Consider the following 19,351-nt stretch of genomic DNA (forward strand, 5'->3'; position numbering starts at 1 on the left):
TGTAGACCATGTCTGTAGGCAGAACAAAAAAAACCACGCACCCACTGTTTCGTGGGGCCACTATGGTGCAAAAACATGGTTAAAAAACACGGATCCTCATGATTTTTGCACTAGATCAAACATCATGGCCATGGGCACAGCATGCACCACAAAAAACTCGGATCCACGGCTTCAATGGGCACGATGTGTAATTTGACAGTGTGTATCATGGTGGTTTTATTTTCTTTCAATATACAAATCATATGAATTCATGAGGATCCATGCCTCGGATCCATGTTTTTGTGGTGCTGCAGCGTGGCAAAGTGTTGGATCCACCTTTTTTATAGTCCAGTCTGTAGGCGTGCCTTCCAGATGTGATAGGACACTGGATTTGTTGGAGTTATTTTTTAAAAAGTGGAGGATCCGTGTAGATCCGCCTTTAACCCAGTCCCACTATTGCCATTCAAATGGTGTGCGGGCGCTGCATCATGTGATTGTGTGGGGTGGGGCTTACCTGGCCCGCCCAATATTTTATTCAAGTTGGCACCCCTGCTCTGAGGAATCAACTGGAGGAATCCCCTTCCCACCCCCAAAAACAGAAGAAGTAGTGGCAAGAGTGCTGAGGGAAGTTCCGCCTCAGAAATAGGCAAGCAAGCATAGGTTTTAACATCATCCTGCAAAATATAGTTGTTTCTCCTCCAATATTCAGAATGCAGGCAAATCAGAAAATGAGCTTTTGGGATTTGTCTTCCAGCTAACTTGTGGAACGCCCTGGGCACAAGATACCATGATGACAACTTTTAATAGAATTAAACTGAAGGAACCTTACTTCTGCCAAAGATTCACAAAATCAGACCTGGAACAAGGAACAGCTTAGCCTCGTAGGTGCCTGAGGCAGTGAACTGGGGCAGTACTGGACTTATAGTGCTTCTTAGAAGGTAATGGTTGTTCCTTCACATCTGTCATAAGCTACAAGCAATCCAGGTTGCCCCAAGGGCAGGCACACAGGAGCACAGTAACTGCCTCCCCCGCCCCCCCAGTACAATGAAGCTGAGAGAGACCGTGGTAGAAAGAACTCCTCAACATAAGGCTACAGTCCTTGTGATAATTACCTGGGTTATGTCCCCTTGGGCTTCCTGCTCAGTAGGCAAGCCTAAGAGTGCACATTAACTCTGCTTTTAAAATCACTCAAGGCTTTTCTTCCCTGCCCCTTACCAGAGAAACAGCTTGATGCTTGTGTTACATGTGTTACCTTGAATGAAGCTGTGGAGAGAATATCCTAAATAATTCAAACCAGGAGCAGAGAGGAACTATTACGATGCCCCTACTACTGCCAAGCAGCTGGTGAAGCTGGACCACAGAAAATCAGGGCAAGCCTGAAACCAGGTCCCCTTTCCCTGGTTAGCAAAAGGCGCTGCTTTGGCAGGAGAGGGGGCGGGGGGCTGAAGTACCTCTGCCCAGCTACTGCTGGTGGTATTGCTAGTGAAGAAAACAGCCAGTGGAGAGAACCAGGAGCACTTCTGTGGCTTTCTTCACAAAGGTTTCTTCAGTCTTTTGCAGTTTCAAAAACCTGTGGGATGGCAGACCCTCCAGATCACCTGAGAAACTTAACCTGACAGCAACCCCTGTTGCGCCCACATCAAATCGGTCCATGGCTCTCTCAAGGGTTGAAAACTAAAACCTCAATTTTTCTTTCCCCAACGCATGAGGTGATATGAGGCCTTTACAGTCATACCTCATGTTACGGACGCTTCAGGTTCCGTGTTTTCAGGTTGCGGACCGCAGGAAACCTGGAAGTACCGGAACGGGTTACTTCTGGGTTTTGCCGCTCGCTCATGCAAAGCGCTAAATCACGCGTTGCGTATGCGCAGAAGTGCCAAATCGCGCCAGCACCTGTGCAGACGCGGCACTTCAGGATGCAAACGCTGCGGGGTACAGACATGCCTCCGTCATGAATTATGTCTGCAACCTGAGGTTCCACTGTATCTTACTCTTTCCTGCAAATGACAGTTCATGCCAGGACACCTAGAACCAACTCCAGGCCCAGTTTTAAAGTGCAAAGGCATCTAGCCTGGATTATGAATGTCCTGCAAAGCTCCCATCCCGGCCCTGCTTGGTTTTTAAAAGTAAAATGGGGAGGGAGAGTTTAAAACCCTCAAAAGTATGCCATCTATTAGTACATGGCAAGTGAGTGGTTGCTTTCAAGAGTTTAATGTAAAAGGGGGGGGGGCTTCAGCCTTAGTTCCTGGGCCTAGCAACACCATAGGACACGGGCTTGGTTGTTCCTCCTTCTGGGAGGGAGGTTGGTCCAAGTGGGAAGGGGTCTGATCATCTTCTCCCTCTGCCTGAGTCACTCTGGAGGTCAGACATATCCCTAAATGGTGATGGGTCCCGTCCCCTCAATTTACATACAGCCTAGTTGTTCAGTTCCCTCCCCATTCGATCAATGCAATATTGAGAAACACACGAAATCAGATTTACCGAAAAAGTCATCTGTATAGTTTCCCATAATATTTTCATACAGTTTACATTCTTTCCCACATCATCTTTGCTTACAATAAACGGTGGTCCTGTTTGCCACAGAGGGCAAGAGGAATGCATTGTCAGTAAGGCAGTTTCTTCCTACCCCAAGGGAGGGGAGGAGGCCTCAGGAGCTGCAGCCTCAGACCATGAAGGAGCAGCTCCAGAGGGACAGGAAGGCTGTGATTTCCAGCAGCAGGAAATTAAAAAAGGCAGCCATGCAGCACAAGCAGCTCCGTGACCCCAAGCCTAGGGGTAGTTGGGGAGCCCACCACCCGTCACCACCAGCGCTGCCAAGGTGTGTGGCAGCAGCAGCCCAGCGACACCCTCCTCCAGGTGAGAGACAGCTAAGAGCACCAAGAGGCTGCAAAACAGCCCCTGGAGCTGCCTTCTGTGCCACAAAATGGTGGCACCAGCCCCTGTGGCTCTGAAGGGTGCCAGCGGCAATCGCTGTGGCTCACTCCCCTGGTCCCAGCAGCCCCAAGCCCCCTCCCTCCTGTGCCCTGGTGCCTGTGCCCAGCAGCAGCGACAGCGCAGTGTGCCCAAGCAGGTCAGGAGGGGGCAGCTCTCACTCCTCCTCCTTCTCGGCAGCTGCAGGAGGGTTGGGCTTGATCAAGCCATAAGCCACGGCCTGCGCCAGGCACTCCTGGGCCACTTGGGCAGTCTGGGGCTTCTCCTTGGCCTTGGCCATAACAGACAGGATCTCCATCGTCTCGCTCTCCATCAGCTTCTCGGCCACCTCCTTGTCAGCAGCCACCATGTTCCTCACTACCACCACCCCGCGGTGCTGGAGCTCGGTGCCAGGGCTGAGGAGCAGGGCCTGCAGGATCTCCAGCCAGTGAGTCGTCTGGGGAAAGAGGTTGAGAGGTCAGTTAGCAAGCAAGAAGGAAACCCGGCATCCACCCAGTTCCTGGAGACCCTCCAAAGGCCTGCCGTGCCCAGCGGGCAGCTGCTGGGCTCAGCCCACCCTCCAGGCGGTACTCACCACTTGAGGGATGCGGGAGCAGATCTGGGGCAGCAACGAGGTCAAGACGGCCAGCGTCCCTGAAGCTGCTCGCTGGAGCCTCTCGTCGTCCTCCCCGCTGTACAGGACCAGCAGCTTGAGCCGGTCACTGCCCTCCACCAGGAATAGCTCCCCGACCTGCCCAAAAGAGAGATGTGAGTGGAGATAAACCTCCCGGGGCCCCAGCACAGCCAGGTGACTCAGTACCCCTGCTCACCTCTGGGCTCAGCGCCATGTTGCACATGCACTCAGTGGCTGCCAAGCGGATCATTTCGTGCTCCTCAAACATGTAGCCCTCGATCATGGGCACGGCCTTCTCCTTCACAATCTTCTGCCTGCAGGAGGAGGAGCCAGCAGGAGAAGGTAATGGCCCTTGCTTCCAAGGAACGTAACCCTCCCAGAGGACAGGGCTGGGACCCAGGGAGATGGCCAGCCTGCCTGCCTGTCCAGCCTTACCGGAGCCGCTCACTGGTCCCCGCCAGGTTGGTGAGAGCCATCAGCCCTTCGAAATTCTGCAGGGCACTGCGGTTCAAGTGCAGGAGGCCCACCAGGGGCCGGACTACCTCGTAGATCTGCAGGAGGAGAGAGAAAAGGCTCAGGGTGGTGGGGAGAGGAAAGGGGAACCCGACCCCCTCCACTGCCTTGCTGTGATGCTGCCCACACTGACCCGTTCACCCGGAAAAGCCATCTCGGGGGCGGTGGTGATGGTGATCTTAGCCAGGGCCTGCGCAGCCTTCGTCTGCCCTATTTCAGTGCCTTCCAGGGCCAGAGGGATGAGTGCCTAGTGGTGGAATAAAATCCATATTCTGCTTGACTGTGAAAAAGCCTTGATGCCCCAGTGCTGCTGCAGGGCAAAGCCAAACAGGAGAGGGTGTGTATGCATGTGTGAGGCTCACCTTCCCGCCTCCTGCAGCCACCACAGCCCCTCGGTCCTCAGGGTCTTCCACGACAGCCAGGAACACCCTGAAGCACACAATAGCAGGCACTGAATGTGGGACCCAGAACACTCTCCACACACAAACACACACACACACCACAGCAACTTGAGATTACAGGAATGCGTCATCTTGGCTCGACCGAATTTTCTGAGCTCTTTGGCTAAGCAGAAACCCACAGGTAAGAAGGCCAGCATGTCTCCTCTGTGTAGCAGGTCTGGAGGACTTGCCTGTGAACAGCAACTTCAGAGGGGCCAGTAGGGCAGCAAGGACAGAAAAGGCACCCAGGGCTCAGGGGAAAGGGCAGGCTCAGGCCAGACTCTTCTATTCTACTGCTTCATGTGGGATATGTACAATGCAGTCAAAACCAACAGTTCATTATTGCTAGGTAGGCACTTGGTAAGAGCTGAAACTCACAAGAGTTTTCTTTCTCTGAGAGACACTCCCACTGTGCTGTGACAGGGGAAGGGCATAGCTGTTTGGGCAAATCCTCTTTTTTCAACACTTTCCATCAAGCCAGAAATGTGAAGAACATCTGTTGTGTCTGAGCTCCAATGCTCAGACACCATTTTAAACTAGACCAAAATATGTCTTTGTAACTGAATTACCATTTTAAGCCTGCCTGAACAAGGCTGCTACTCTTCAACAAATATTCTGAGTGAGCAAATGTTATTTTGACCTTTTACAAGGCTTTTTGTGTGATTGTTATTTTAAGGGGGAGAAAATGGAGAAAGACCAGGAGAATCCAGTCTGCCTTAAAGCATCCTGGATTATTTAAACTAAAAGGTTAAAACTAGCCTATCTAAGCTTCCCTTTCAAGCTGCAAAGGGATGGCACTCTGCTGAACTCACAAACGTGAGCAAAGAAGGATAATGTCTAATATATCCTCTCCTAGCATCTATTCATATCCTTACACTTCTATCTTACTGTTCTCTCAAAGAGCCCACTGGGGACACCCTCTCTTTTCAGGGGTGTATGGTCCAAGGGCAGCTCTTAGAAGCAGAGAAGTTGCCCTGCAATGTCAACAGTAGGTATGTGACAGGACCAGCTCCCTGCAGCCATGTTTGGCTTCAGCTTGATCAATGATGTTTGGGGCAAGACAGCCAGGGAAAGTCACCTTTCCCCCCAACCTGGGAAGGGTTGGAAGGTCCAGAACCAGCTCACCCCACAGCAGGTTCAAATGACAAGAAAGGAGATTCCGACTACACATTACTAAGAGCTTTGGGACGTTAAAGTCCTCTTTCACAGCAGAACGGACTCCCTTGGAAGGTAGCGGACACTCCTTTATTGGAGGTTTCTAAGCAGGGATTGCATGGCCATCCGTCAGGGATTTTTTAACGGTGATACCTGCATTGCATGGGGTTGGGCGTGATGACCCTTTGGGTCCCTTCCCTTCTATGAAACCTCTGAGGGCTCAAGGCCTGTGGCCTGCTGGCCTCACCTGGAGATCAGCTCTCGGCAGGCGGGGCTCAGGGAGGGGCTTTCACTCTTCACCATGCAGGTGAGCGCTGACACCACACCGGCGGCCAGCAGCTTCCTCACACGTTGGCGCACGAACTCTGGCTTGTCCTGGGCAGGAAGAGATGGAGAGAGAGGATAGGAACAGACCGTGGGATGCCTATTATCCACCTCCTCTCGCCCTCCTTGCTCCATCCACCAGCATCTCACACAATAATTGTGGTCTTTGCATCACAAACGTCTAAAAGCTTCCCACTCCAACCTCAACTCCCCATTACCCAAAAAAAATTCCTGCAGAGGGCAGAGGAGCCAAGCCCAGCCACACCCCCCCCAGCCTGCTAGAAGGCTTCCACTGGCCCCCTCATGGCACTCCTCTCCCCACTCTCACCTTTGGGTGCTTCTCAGGGATGTGTTGCTTGGCGTACTTTGCCAGCTCCACCATCTGGGGGTCAGGCTCCTCTTGGTCGTAGCTGCTGGTGCAATTCACCAGCGTGGAGGCCACCGCAAAGAGGACGCTCCGGTTCTCTGACTGAAGGGAGCAGATTGGCGGCAGAAACAAAGACAAAGAAGCAGAAGAAGGTGGTCAGTTGGGATCTTCATGATTCTTTGGGACCAGGGACCACCACTTGTGCATTTGTTACCTCAAGACTAGGCTACTGCCAGGGAAAGTAAAGTGTGCCCGCCCTTGAGTACTATTCAGAAGCATCAGCTGATGCAGAACAAGACAGCCCAGCCACAGAACACCAGAAGCTGATCAGAAGTGATCTCTTAATATCTCTGCACTCCTGACGGACTGAGCTGAGCAGGTAGGTGGGGCCACCCACCTGTCAATCACCAGATGTAATGGTGATGCTGCACTTTAAAACCTCAGTTGCCCAGACTTCAAAGCACAGCATGGCGCTGTGTGAAAGGCTTTTTGGAGCTGCCTTGCTCTGCTCTTGAAACCTCTGAAAACTGGAGACTGAAAGAGCAGTGCTGGGAGGAGCAGTGAAGCTCCAGTTATGGATCTGAAGACACTTCACTGAGACTTGGGAAATTTTGCTACAGAACAGCATTTTACATCTTAAATCTTCAAATATTTGAAGGGCTATCACATTGAACACAAAGCAAGGTGGGTTTCTGCTGCTCCAGTGGTAGGAACCCAAACCAATGGATTCAAATGAAAAGAAAGAACATTCCCACTAAACATTAGGAAGAGCCTTCTGATGGTAAGAGTTGTTTGACAATGGAACAGACTCTCTCGGAAGGTGGTGGACTCTCGCTTCACTGAAAGTTTTTTTAGCAGAGGCTGCATGGTCATCTGTCAGGGATTTTAGCTGTAATTCCTGCATTGCAGGGGTTGGACTAGATGACCCTTGGGACCTCTTCCAACTCTACAATTCTAAAAATTACTGGGTACCACATACTACAGCTGGGTTGCTATTCCTAAGCAAAGGAAATTCAACATAAACAAGGCAGCTGCCCATTCCTCCCACAGGTACCACAACCACCCACTTTGCCCTCCCTCTTGGAAGAGGACCTCACCCTGGCCAGCCAGAAGAGAGCCTGCAGGGCAGCCTTGTCCTCCAGGAGCTCCTCCTTAACGTCCGCATCCAAGGAGAGGAAGGCCAGTCCCTCAGCTGCCCAGTAGCGGGTGCCGGCATCGATGGCCTCATTGCACAGCCACCTGGAAGCAGGAGAAGGAGAATCAGGATCCCTCCCTAGTGCCTCTACCAGCTGAGACCCTAGCAGGCAAGGAGCATAGGAAGGCCCACCACCCCAGGCTTCAGTGGGGCATGGTCTGTTGCGCAGCTGCCAGAAGGACTCATTCTTGTCATCCGTCAGCTCCCACCAGCACCCAAGATTTTGAGAAAGGGACAGGCAGCCTGACCTCCTTCTAAAGGGGAAGGCAGTCACGTGGCACAGAAGAGGCTAAAGCGCCTGGGACATGGGGGAAGAAAGCAGCGCTCACTCACTTCCGGCACTGCTTGGCCAGCTTCAGGGTAGAGCCTTCCGCAAACTGCTTCATGCTGAAGTCTGTGCCCCCCGCCGAGCCCAATTTGCAGAGGCCCTGGAAAGAGAAAACGTGATGTGCCGTAGTTGCCACCTGACCCCAGAACTTCCTTCAATCTGGGAAGATGGAAGAGGAACAGTGTGGGGTCCCACTGCAGCCAGAAAATGGCTCCCTCCTTCTCCAAGATCTGCTGCCTCTTGCTCACCACCAGGGCCCGGATGCGAATGCTGTCGCGCTCGCTGTGCTTGTAGATCTCCTTCAGTAGTGTCACCCCATTGGCAGTGATGAAGGTGGCCCGCTTGGCCTTGTCGGCAGCATGGATCAGGGCCTCCACGGCCACAAGCTGGTCGGCCTCCCGCGATGAGCCACACAAGGCCAGAATGCTCTCCATGATGCCACTCAGCTCCAACACCCTGTTCCCAGCCTCGGAGGGGCCTTGCAGGAGACAGGAGGCCGTCTGGATGGCCCGCAATTTCCCAGGGACGCCGTGGTCCTGGAACCAGCCCCTGGGAGGTGAAAGAAAGGCAGCTCATCAGGAGAAGCCAGGAAGCTGCCACAGGCATTCCAAAGCTGAAACCCCAAGCTCTGCACCAGAAAGAAGGCTGGAGTCTCAAATCCGAGATCAACCCACGGCATTTCCTGGCAGCAAAAGTCCTCCTCCCACCCGCTATTATGTATTTTTTTCATAACATCTATATATCATGTGACTGTAGAAAACTTCAAAGTGGTTTATAAAAAGAATAAAACAGTAAGATTATTAGTACAAACAACACATTCTAAAAATTAAAACCAGCAATAAACTAAAAATACACCAGCATTTTAAATATATGGGTAGGCTTGCCTACACAAAAGTGTTTTCAGTAGACGCCAAAAAGAGTAGAATGAAGGCGCCTGCCTGATATCTCCACACTAGAAGATCCATTTCTTAGAAATGCAGAACGGGTATTATATGGCACTTGGAACAGTGCCAATTCTGCAGATGGAAGTGGTTGAGTGAGCATATCTGGGTTAAGGCAATCTCACAGGTAAATTATTAAGGGCTTTGCATACTAATAGTAACCTTCTGAACCTGTCTCAGTAGCAAATCAGCAACCAGTACAGATCTCTGAGCACGGGTGCTATATGCTGACAAGTTTTTGCTCCTTTCAGCAATCAAGCTGCAGCATTCTGCGCTAGCTTCAGCTTCCAGATCAGGTGCAAGGGAAGCCCCATATAGAGCACACTGCAATAATCCAGTCTTGAAGCAATTAGTACATGAACTACAGTAACTGGGTCTCTCTGGCCAAGCTGGTGGGCTGTTGTGAAGCTAGTCAGCAACTAAGTGCTGAGCATCACTCCCCACCACTTCATTTGCCCCCCATGCCTTCCCAGCACCCCCTACCAGAAGCAGCAGGGGGTGGCCCCCAAGTCAGTCACAGGCCTACCTGACATAGTCCTCGCAGAGCCGGTGGAAATTCTCCCGCTCCCCGTCGCACTTCAGGTCCCCATAGAGCTTGCTGAGGAGGACGGCTGCGCTCATGAGGGTGTTCTCCGTCACCCGCAGGCCCCCAGGACTGTGGCTCACTGTGCCCCCCACCTCCAGGATCTGCTTGAAACCTAGCGAGGACAGACATGCTCACTGGTGCTGGCGAGGGACCCAGGCCAGGAAGAGGAGGGGCTCAGGAATGGGCTACACGTACCCTGGTCAATGACCCAGAGGGTCAGGCAGTTGTTGGGGTCCTTCAGCGACTTCCGGGGCACCACACTGATCAGCAGGTTGAGGATGCTGTCCCGGCCATAGGAGGAAATGCTCTCCCGGGTCAGGGCTTCCAGCAGCTGCTTGAGGAGCAATTTCAGCTCTTTGGATGTATCTACAGGAGCAGAATCAGAGTTGAGGAGGTCTGAGCCTCCTCTCTCCAGGCCAGCATTCGCAGCCCAGCTCCACCCAAGGCATCAGCACAGAGATGAGCTTGGCACGACACAAAGTGGATGCTGAGCCCAGCAGGGAGGCACCCAAAAGACTCACCCAAGACCACAGCTTCCTCCTTGCCACGCACATCCCTCTGCAGCCCCTCCTTGAGGGCATCAAACATAACCTGCAGCAGGCTGTAGGTTGCCAGCGAGACTTGCTCGTCCTCCATCTCTAGGATAGCAAAGAGGCGCTGGGGCCCCAGCTCAGCCAGGATCACTGCAGTCTGAAAGAAGGGCAGCATCCACTGAGACTTGGGGAGGAATCCAGGCCTGTCTCTCAAGAACCAGTTACCTCCCCCACATAGCTCAGAGCAGAGCTGGATACCTGCCTAGTAGGCAACTCCACAAGTACAACTGCGGTTTGTCAGCAGGAACTCTGAGGACCCATAAACTTACCCAAGGAGACAGAGTTCAGGGGTTTTTTTTATACTAGAGGAATATCTAGGTTATCTTGCAGCATGTATTACTTGAGGATTCAACAGTCTTGCTAGCCCTCTGTCCCCCATGGTAAGTGATCATAGAATTGTAGGGTTGGAAGGTACCCAATGGGTCTTCCAGTTCAACCCTCTGAAATGCAGGAATCACAACTAAAGTATTCCTGACAGGTGGCCATCCAAACTCTGCTTTAAAACCTCCAATGAAGGAGAGTCCACCATCTGGAGGGTGTCCATTCCAAGAGGTTGAACAACACCAGCCCCAGTACTGAACCCTGCAGTACCCCACTTGTCACTGGACAAGGAACTGTTGGGGAGCACTCTTGGTGAATCACTGGTGGTTAGCCAGACTCCAGCAAATAGGAAGCCCAAGGTTTCCTCTCAACACTAGAGCAGCAGAGAGGGAGGGGTGATTCCATCCCCTTCCCCAGCCTGAACTATGGGCAAAAACTCAACTCTGTGCCTGCCAGGAGGATGGGGTGGCAACCTATAAGCAGGTGCAGAGGCAGAGAAAGCCCGGGTGCCTCTGCAGCCCCTCCCTGGCTCTGTGCTGGAGGGGGACAGAAGAGACCACTTGGTTTGCCTCTGACCTCCTGAGGCATTTCAAAGATGCAGTACAATGTCAGCGGCAAGTTCCAGGCACACGCACCCTCAGAGAAGTGGCATGCCCTTGAAGCAACAGGTTTTGGAGAGAGTTTTATGCATAACATGTCAGTAAATGGACTGAACCTGTTACCCCCCCCCCAAAAAAAGGGTGAAGAAGCTTTCATCTTAAAAAGTGGACATACCCGAGAACGATGCCCACTGCAAAGGCCAGTGAGGGTTCGCACAGCTGCTAGCACCGTGTCCGCCCGACCCGTATCCAGCAGCTGTAGCAGGAGGCGCACCCCGTCGTTCTGGAAAATCTTCTCAGCACCAGGCTCCTCACGAGCCAAAACAATCAAATTCTGAGCTGCCTGGACAGGAGAAGAGCCAGTTAGCTGGACAAAGGGGCTTGCTTTAACCGCTCCCCATCAGGCCACACAGCTGATGGAGGGGCACAGTCAGAGCTGGAGAGGTTTGGGGATTCTGGCCCATAATAACTCCATTGTCCTTGCTTCTCTAAGAGCCATGGGGGTGGGGATCTCCTCATTGGGCAGAGCTGGGAAGCCTGCAGAGTCCCCCCAGGTGCTGCTGCACTGTAACTCCCATCAACATTAGCATGACTTTATGTTATGAACCGCCCTCTGATTTTTGGATGAAGGGCGGTATACAAATCCCATGAGACAGAATGAATCACTCTTGACTGAGACTTATCATATTAAAATAAGCACCACCCTAATATATTCTGGTTTTGACAGTCATGGAAAAGGAAGTTACGGTACAATGACTCAAAGTCCTCCTCCCTTCCTCCCTCAGGTATCCTGATCCAGGCATCAGAAACCCTCCCTCTGGCTTTTGCCTATAGGCAACTTGGGAAATGCAAAACTTGCATTTTGAAACAGAAAACAGAATTGGAGACTGCCTAATTCTACAACTCCATCCCATATATGTACAGTTGCAGCACACCCAAAGTTGGTCTTCATCAAGGCACATCACACCTCCCACTTGCTTGCTGGTTAGAGGGGTACCTTTTGTTTCTTGTCCAGATCTTTTTCTTCAGGGTCCAGCAGCAACTTAAACATCTGCTCCACTTTGGAGTCTGTGCGGGACATGGCTGTCATCTGAGGCAAATAGGCAGTTGGTGAGAAACCCCACAGTCATACTTCAGAAGCCCAGTACACACCTGAAGCCCAGAATCCTTCCTGGGTGGAGAGCTAGGCTGCCCCACAAGGGAGGCACCTACCCTGGCAATGTCCCTACTGCCCCGATGCTTCTCCTACCTTCTCATGCATGCTGCTGCCAAGGTTGCGCAGAGCCTCCTGGAAGGCCTTGTTCTTGGGCTCCAGGCTCACACACCTCTGCAGATCCAGGAGGGCCTGGTCGAAGCGGCCCAGTTTCTGCCGGGCTTGGCTGCGCCGGAAGAGGCTCTTCACGTCATGCCCATCAGCTTCTATGGCTGTGAACAGGCAAGGAAGTATTAAGATGTAGCAAAGAGGCTTCTGCAGAGAAAGAGACTTTTGGAAGGAGAGTAGTCCCCCACCCCACCCCCTTGCAGCTCACCTTTAGAAGCATCCAGTTCTGCCTGGACATAGTCCTCCTGCAAAAAAAGAATGCCAGAGAGGCATTGGTGAAAGATGTAAGGGGGGGGGGGTGAGGGGAGAAGAAAATACTCAAGAGGAGCTGAGGCTGAAAATGACAGCCCTAACCACCTTTCTGGGGGACATCCGTCAAATCCTAAATTCTCTGCAGGTTACAGGAGGAGAAAAGGCATCAGGCTGGCCTCTCACTATATGGCCACTGTCTTCTCAGTACCTCATAGCCAGACAGCCATGCCCGAGGGCTCCCCTTGACTGTGCATAAAGGCACCTCAGCTTCTAAGGAGCAGTAGGGTGAGAAGAAGTCCACCTAAAGGGGCTCAGCACAGTTAAAATGAGAGAGGCACAGAAACGTTGACACTGGGGGCACAGGGAAGCTCTGTGGCCATTTAGGGGAAAACTCACACAATGCCTGCTACCTTTTGATGCGTGCTACGTTCACTTGAGAGTTTTGAGAAGAAAAGACACGTGGGAATAATCCCTTAAAATTTCCCCAAGAGTGTCCAGCTTTTCTCCTCCTGCAGAAGTGAGCGGCAGGTAGGCAGGCTGGCAATGCCCCTTGGGGGGCTCCCATAAGTCAGGCAACCCTCCCGCTTTCCCCACTTCCCCACTCACCAGCTTGAGGTGGCAGGCGGCGCGGTTGCGGTGGAGGACAGCGCGGTGCGGGTCGGGCTCCTCGCCATCCCCAGAGCAGAGGCTGAGGGCCCGGGTGTAGGCGGCCAGCGCCTCCTCATAGCGGCCTGTCTGGAAGAGCTCGTTGCCCTCCCGGCGGAGCTCCGGGACCTGCGGAGATAAGAGGGGCGGGGTGGATGAGCGATTCGGTTTGGGGGTCAGCTGGGCTCCCACCGCCCACCCCACTCACCGCCGTCTCCTCCATGGCGCGCTCTAGTGACGCCACGCGAGCGCGACAGCCGCTCCCTAGCCGACCCACGTGCTGGCAGCGCCTCCCTTGGAGCGCCCAGCGGAGAAGAGACCGGGCGGCCTACGAGCGGAGCTGCTCCACCTACCGCCGCGCCCGCCCCGCATGCCTTCTTGCCGGCTTCCTGTTTCTTGCAGGGACACCTCCCCAGGATTCGTCGGTGGAGGAGGCGGTGGAAGCTGCGCTGGTGGAGGCGGTAGAAGTGAAGGAAGTCGACGGTCATGAGGGCCAGGACGAGGCAGCCGTAGAGCCCCACGCCCAGCAGCGGCCCCAACGGACTCCTGTGGAGGGAAAGCGGGCTCAGACGGAAGGGCGGGAGGCAGAGGGGAACCGACAACACCCCTCTCGCCGCCCCGTCCGTCTATCCCCCCACAGGGGCATCTCACCGGGGCGCGGCTGGCGGAGCAGAAGCCGAGGCATTGCCGCGGAGCCTCTCAAATTCGGGCCGTGGGCAGCAGGACTTGAAGCGGCGAGAGGCGGCAGGCAGGCAGCAGTAGGCGTGGGTCGGGGGGTCGGTGAGGCGTGGGCAGTAGAAGCCGGCGTGGTGGAGCCCGGCGGGGTCCAGGTAGCCCTCGCAAAGGTGCACGTTTTGGGTACCAGCTGGAAAGAGGAAGCGATTGGAACAAGCTGGGTGCTCGGGGGACTGCCCTCCCTGCCGGGGCTCGCGGGAGAATTGCGGGGAGGGGGGAGGATAGTGCCGCTTCAGCCCTGCTGAAAGCCCACACAGCCCTGCTGAAAGCCCACACAGGATAGTGCCGCTTCAGCCCTGCTGAAAGCCCACACAGGGGAGGGGGCAGGCGAGCCCAGGGAATGCCGTTTCAGCGTCTCTTCGGTCGCATGGCTATAGAGTGGTTGGCAGTCCTGTGGAAGCGGGCTGAACAGCGAGGGAAAGTATCCTAATAAATAAGGCTGCAAAGTCGCGGACACTTCTGCTAGAGGAGAACCACTTCCTGCCCTGAGCCAGATCAGACCTCAAACAACCAGCACCCAGGGTCCAGGGACATTTGTTTCCCATAAAGAGTAAAGCCAAACCCAATAAAGACTGAAGGTGACTGCTTCTGTGCTAAGGGATTTGAGGATACCCAGTTCCGATCAGACAGATCTGCATTGGCAAGGCACAAAAGTCTGTCTGGTGAAGTTGTCCTTGGGTTGGAAGATGCAAGAGCTGGGAAAGGTTTTCCTCATACTGACTGGGAAACTGAGCAGAGCACTTGCAGGCAAACTGGCCTATGAACACAAGCTTAACTCTCTGTCTCAAACACATTCACGCAGGCACTCCAATTGTCCTGCACACAAACACAGGCCCATCATTCCTTGTCAACATGCTTGGATCCTGGGTTGATTCCTTCCTCCAGCTGATGGGACACCCCAGAGCAAGTGGCGCCCTGCAAACAGGGCTTTTACTTAGGATGGCCCTGAAGCCCCTGAGAGTGAGAGTCTTGCTCGAAGCAGATCTGCACATGGGCTGAGAAGCCCCTGGGAGGCTATAGAGACTGCAATTTCAAAGTGAGGGTTTGGCACGGCAAGTTGGAGCTCCTGGGGGGCTACTGGGCTGGTGGGGAAGGGAGAGAAGGGAGACCAGATGCAGGTACCTGTCCTGAGAAAGGCCAGCAGCAGCAGGCAGGGCAAGAGCAGCATCTTCCCGGCAGCGGCAGCAGTGTTGAAGGCTGAGGCAGCTCTGACTGTCTCCTCCTAGGGAGGGAAAGCAGAGAAACCACACAGAGCTGCCTGGCTCCCGCATCCATTACCGGGTACCATCAAGCACCTCCCTGCGCCATTAGGCCAGGCTGCACTTAACGGCTTGCCTCTGCAGGGACCTTGCCAAGCTGGGGGCAGGGAAGATCCATTAGGGAAGCGACCTGGCTAATGGGAGGGGCCAGAGTTTGGCCTAGTAGTGGGGGGAAACGATGTGGTCAGGAGCCTCCCCAGCGGGGTCTTCAGCTCAGGAGAAAGGCCCAGGGGGCTTTTTACGCCAAGGCAGGCCTCCACTCAGAATCCAGGCACCTGCTGTGTTCAACATCAGGAAAGACAGACAAGCGCTTTCTGGGCAGCGTCCCATATTGGCGGGGGCGGGGGGCAGGCTTCTACAGAACAAACAGCCAAGAATCCAGGAGCACTTCTCTTGGGTATGGGTTTTACTGGGCTAGGTAACATTCATCTACTGTAAGAATGTAAGAAGAGCCTACTGGATCTAGCCAGCATCCTGTTTTCACAGTGGCCAACCAGGTACCGAACCCTAACCCTGTGGGAAGCCCCCAAGCTGTAGGCAACAAAAGTTTGCATTTGGCTTCCTAATAGTGTCACTGGTGTTCTCGGTTGGATTTGTAACACTCAGGGTTTGGGCATTGTCTAGATCTATGCCTTTTGATGAGGGTAACTGATGGGTCTCAAACCCTCCATGAGTTAGGGACTTTCCCTGCATGTGAAGACAGGCTCCAGCGGATTGAGTGGACGAGACCAATAGTGGGTCCAACAGTCAGGAGACGGTTTCTGCACATGCTGTAGTAGAGGGAGTGAGGGTCAGATGCGGCTCGTCAACCTGGGAAGGTAGCCTACCTAGGAGAAGGAAGACACTGATCCTAAACCTCCACTGCCTTGTGGGATATCTTCAGGGCAAGGAGTAAACCCCACAAAGAATGAATGGCACCTCGTACACTTCCTTCTGGCAACACTTGCAGCCAAGCTGATGCCAAATGTATTGTTTTGCTTTCCTTTGGACCACATCAGCAAGGCCAAGAGGGTGGTCTTGTCACCTGGGAGATAAGGACCTCTGTATGCACTGTCCAGGCTTGGGCTCCATGGAAGGTCACTTCAGAGCTACCAATGCAGCGGTTTGACTCTTCAGGCGAGATTATGTGTGGTTCCATTGTTCTGTTTGTGCTCTGAACTTCCCCTCCCTCTGCCTGTGTTGTCCCCTAATGCCATTCAGAGTGGGGCAGGAATTCTGGAACAGATTTAGGGAGGGAGGAGGGAGCTCTGTGATACAACCAGAGATTCTCACACTAATGAACCTACTTTGCTGGATGCTGCCCTATAGAATCAAAACATTGTGTCCATTAAAAATAATAATCCATTATTGTGAAATTTTGGGACATGAAACATTGGGTCAAACTGAAGAAGTAACTGGGTATAGAATCCCTTTAGACTCATTCCTGGTTATTTGAAAGTTGTGGAGGGAGCTGCCAAACTGAAGACTGCATTTAAGTGTGAATTATCTACCTGTTGTCTATCACAGATGTGGGTTGCAGAGGGACCTCCTCTGCTCTGAATAAGCTGACTGAGAAGGAAGGCAGTGGAGGACCGCAGCTCAGGCTTTGCACACAGAAGGTCCCAGGCTCGATCCCTGGTGGTATCTCCCCCGAAAGGTTTTGGGCCATAACCACGCCATACTTCATTTCCAGGAGTTCTGCTCAGATCCTCATTTCTCATTGACCGCAATCAGAATTAGATTGCATTAATCATTCATAAAGCTGGCACAAGTCCTTTCAGAATGGTTTGTAATTAGGGCTTCTTTTTTCTCTTAATTGGCCGTATTTCTTTTAAGGGTGGGATCTGTGCAGGCTTGCCTATGTCCTGTCATACTTCCAGTTAATGATTAAAATGACTCTGCAGTTCTACCTTTTCCACTGCCTGCTACCTGACCTTTTTGTTTTTTCCCTTAAGCTTGAGCTGCTCCCAGGGATTGAATCTGGGACCTTTCAATGTGTGAAGGCGGTTGCTCTGCCCCCAGTTTCCATTCCTTCCTTTTGGAGGTGCATAAAACCCCATGAGGCGCATCCTGAGAACTCCCTTACTGCTTTTCCTGCCAGTGGCCTAACCCCTCCAGGGCTCCCAGCATGATTTTTCGTAAGGGATGCCCCTCCACACTTCCTGCAGGATTGGCTCTTCACTGAGAGCTCCTGCCTTCTGTTTATACTAGGAGTTTAGGGAATAAAGCATGGGATGGGGTGGGTGCGGTGTCTCTCACCTTTTGAGCACATTTGCAAGGAGAGAGGAGTCCTCTTGCCTGTCTACTGACTGTGGGGCAGGGGAGGCAGGCTTGAGGCCAAGAAGCTGCTAGCTTGCCAGGCACTGCTCCTTGCAGTGAGAGACTGGCTGCTTGACAGGTGCTCCAGTCAACCTAGGAAGCCCTACCTTTGCCCTGCCACCCCTCCTGATCCCCACTTGAGAACCTGCACAGGGCCTGGGAAAACACATGTGACCTCTTGCTCCTTCACCCATCCTCCAGTGGCTGCCACCCACCCCACAATGCCTGAGCTCAGAGGTGCCATTCCCCTCTCAAGCATCAAAAAGCAGCCGCAGCACATGGAACCAGCCTACCTATCACAACCCAAGCCTCTCCGCAGCTGATGTCCACATCAGTTTGCTCTCCTCCTGGCCAGAGTCTCTACAAACCCAGGTATAATCTGGTTCTGCCCCATGATTCACGGATCGCTTCCCCTCACAAAGGGAAGCTGCCTTTTCTGGTTCCTATCCTGGTGTCAGTGCAGGTGTTCTATCCACTGTCCCGTTGTGCAGCAAGACGCAACCATCCAGGAGCCACTAGAGACCATCCAGCTTCTTCAAAGCATGCCCAGGAAGACTTTTCATGGTTCTGGATCAGTGCTGCAGGTGGAACGTGGCTCTGCAGTGACCAGCGTGCCCACTGGACAGAGAGAGCAGCTCTCGGGCGCTGCCTCTGTCCCTTCCTGGGGAGTTGCCTAAGCTTTGGTGATGCTGGTCCCCATGACAACCAGAGGTGCCCTAGAGGCAGGCGCTGCCAAGAGGGGAGGGAACTGGTGCCTGAGATCCCCAGCAAGGGCTGCAGTCTTGGCAGGTGCCCTCTGTGCCTGCAGCAAGAGTGAGGCCCTCCTTAACAGCTGTACCTGAGGGGAAGGAAAGCGGACAGGGGGGTATCCTTCCCACACCTCTCTCCCCTAACCCCAAATAAACCTAACCTTTGTTGGAGTAATTAGCCAGTTACTCAAGTGAACTGCCCTGAAACCTCCAGGTATGGAGCAATATATAAATTTGATTAATAATAATAATAAATAACATCCCATGCACTGCTTGGGGTTACAGGGTGTCATTTGGGATTCCCTCATATTGAGCCATAATGGCTAGAGGCGGGAAGGGAGTGGCAGTGCTGAACCCCCACACTGGGCGTAATGGCTTGGGCAAATCACAGTGTGGTACGTTTTTCCACCTGTAAAGTGGGAATGCCGGCACCTGCTTGACAAATTGTTAAAAACCACCCGAGAGAGATTTTAAACCACCTGGCTTTACAGGCAGCAGTAGACACGCTCTGTCACTGTCTTGCTTGTTCTCCCATCCCACCCCCCAATCCCTACCCCCACCTGGCCATCATTTTCTAGGGACAGAGAGAAGGGGAGCAAAAAGAAGCAGAGGGCGTTCCCCTTCCCCATCCAGTTTGAAATGGCTGTTCTGGGCTGTGGTAACACTAGCATATTGCCCTGGAAAAAGCATCGAGTGTCCAGCATGCCTCTGCATTCTGAATCCTTCCACTGCAAACTTGAATCGGGAGGTGGGAAGGGAAATTGCCAGCCAAAGTTGCTCTGGATCCAGTCACAGCAGGGAGATTGAGACTCAAGGAGAAGGTCTTTCTGATAAGGCAATGGTCCTCATGCACTTTTCATTTTGGAAATTAAGCAGGGAGAGAGGCATGGGCATAGCCAGAAATTTTTTTTTGGGGGGGGGGGGGCAGAACCTTTGCTATGTATTTTTATTGAATTGTATTGATTGGGGGGCAGCTGCCCCTCCCTGCCCCCCCGGCTATGCCCATAGAGAAGGGGCAAGTCTCAAGGATTTGAGAGGGGTCAAGTGGCTCCCTCTGGTCACACGTCCTCCATGACCTTTCGGCTCTGGCTTTGCAGATCTAGAGGATTGTGCACACCCACACAGAACTACCCCCGCCCCCACGTTCCCTTCCTGAGATCTGGACCATGAGAAGCCAGGCCCAAAGCACAACAACTCGAGAGCCAAA

General features: G+C 53.2%; 1 protein-coding gene across 1 annotated transcript; it reads right to left on the reverse strand.

Annotated features, from left to right (window-relative positions):
* Positions 1-2,455: 2,455 nt before the first annotated feature.
* Positions 2,456-13,494, reverse strand: UNC45A (unc-45 myosin chaperone A). Its single transcript, XM_083412626.1, has 20 exons — positions 13,312-13,494; positions 13,065-13,232; positions 12,415-12,451; positions 12,135-12,310; positions 11,883-11,975; positions 11,061-11,228; positions 9,894-10,062; positions 9,568-9,738; positions 9,313-9,484; positions 8,094-8,394; positions 7,851-7,945; positions 7,420-7,561; positions 6,284-6,424; positions 5,879-6,006; positions 4,399-4,465; positions 4,170-4,283; positions 3,959-4,074; positions 3,720-3,837; positions 3,485-3,640; positions 2,456-3,346 (listed from the first exon to the last, which is right to left on the reverse strand). The coding sequence occupies exons 1-20, from the start codon at positions 13,324-13,326 to the stop codon at positions 3,068-3,070; spliced, it is 2,826 nt and encodes a 941-aa protein (XP_083268752.1). The 5' UTR covers positions 13,327-13,494; the 3' UTR covers positions 2,456-3,067.
* Between the last annotated feature and the right edge of the window lie 5,857 nt (positions 13,495-19,351).

Source organism: Podarcis tiliguerta (genome assembly GCF_965153285.1).
Source record: "Podarcis tiliguerta genome assembly, chromosome: 14".
In the NCBI taxonomy this organism is placed as follows: domain Eukaryota; kingdom Metazoa; phylum Chordata; class Lepidosauria; order Squamata; family Lacertidae; genus Podarcis; species Podarcis tiliguerta.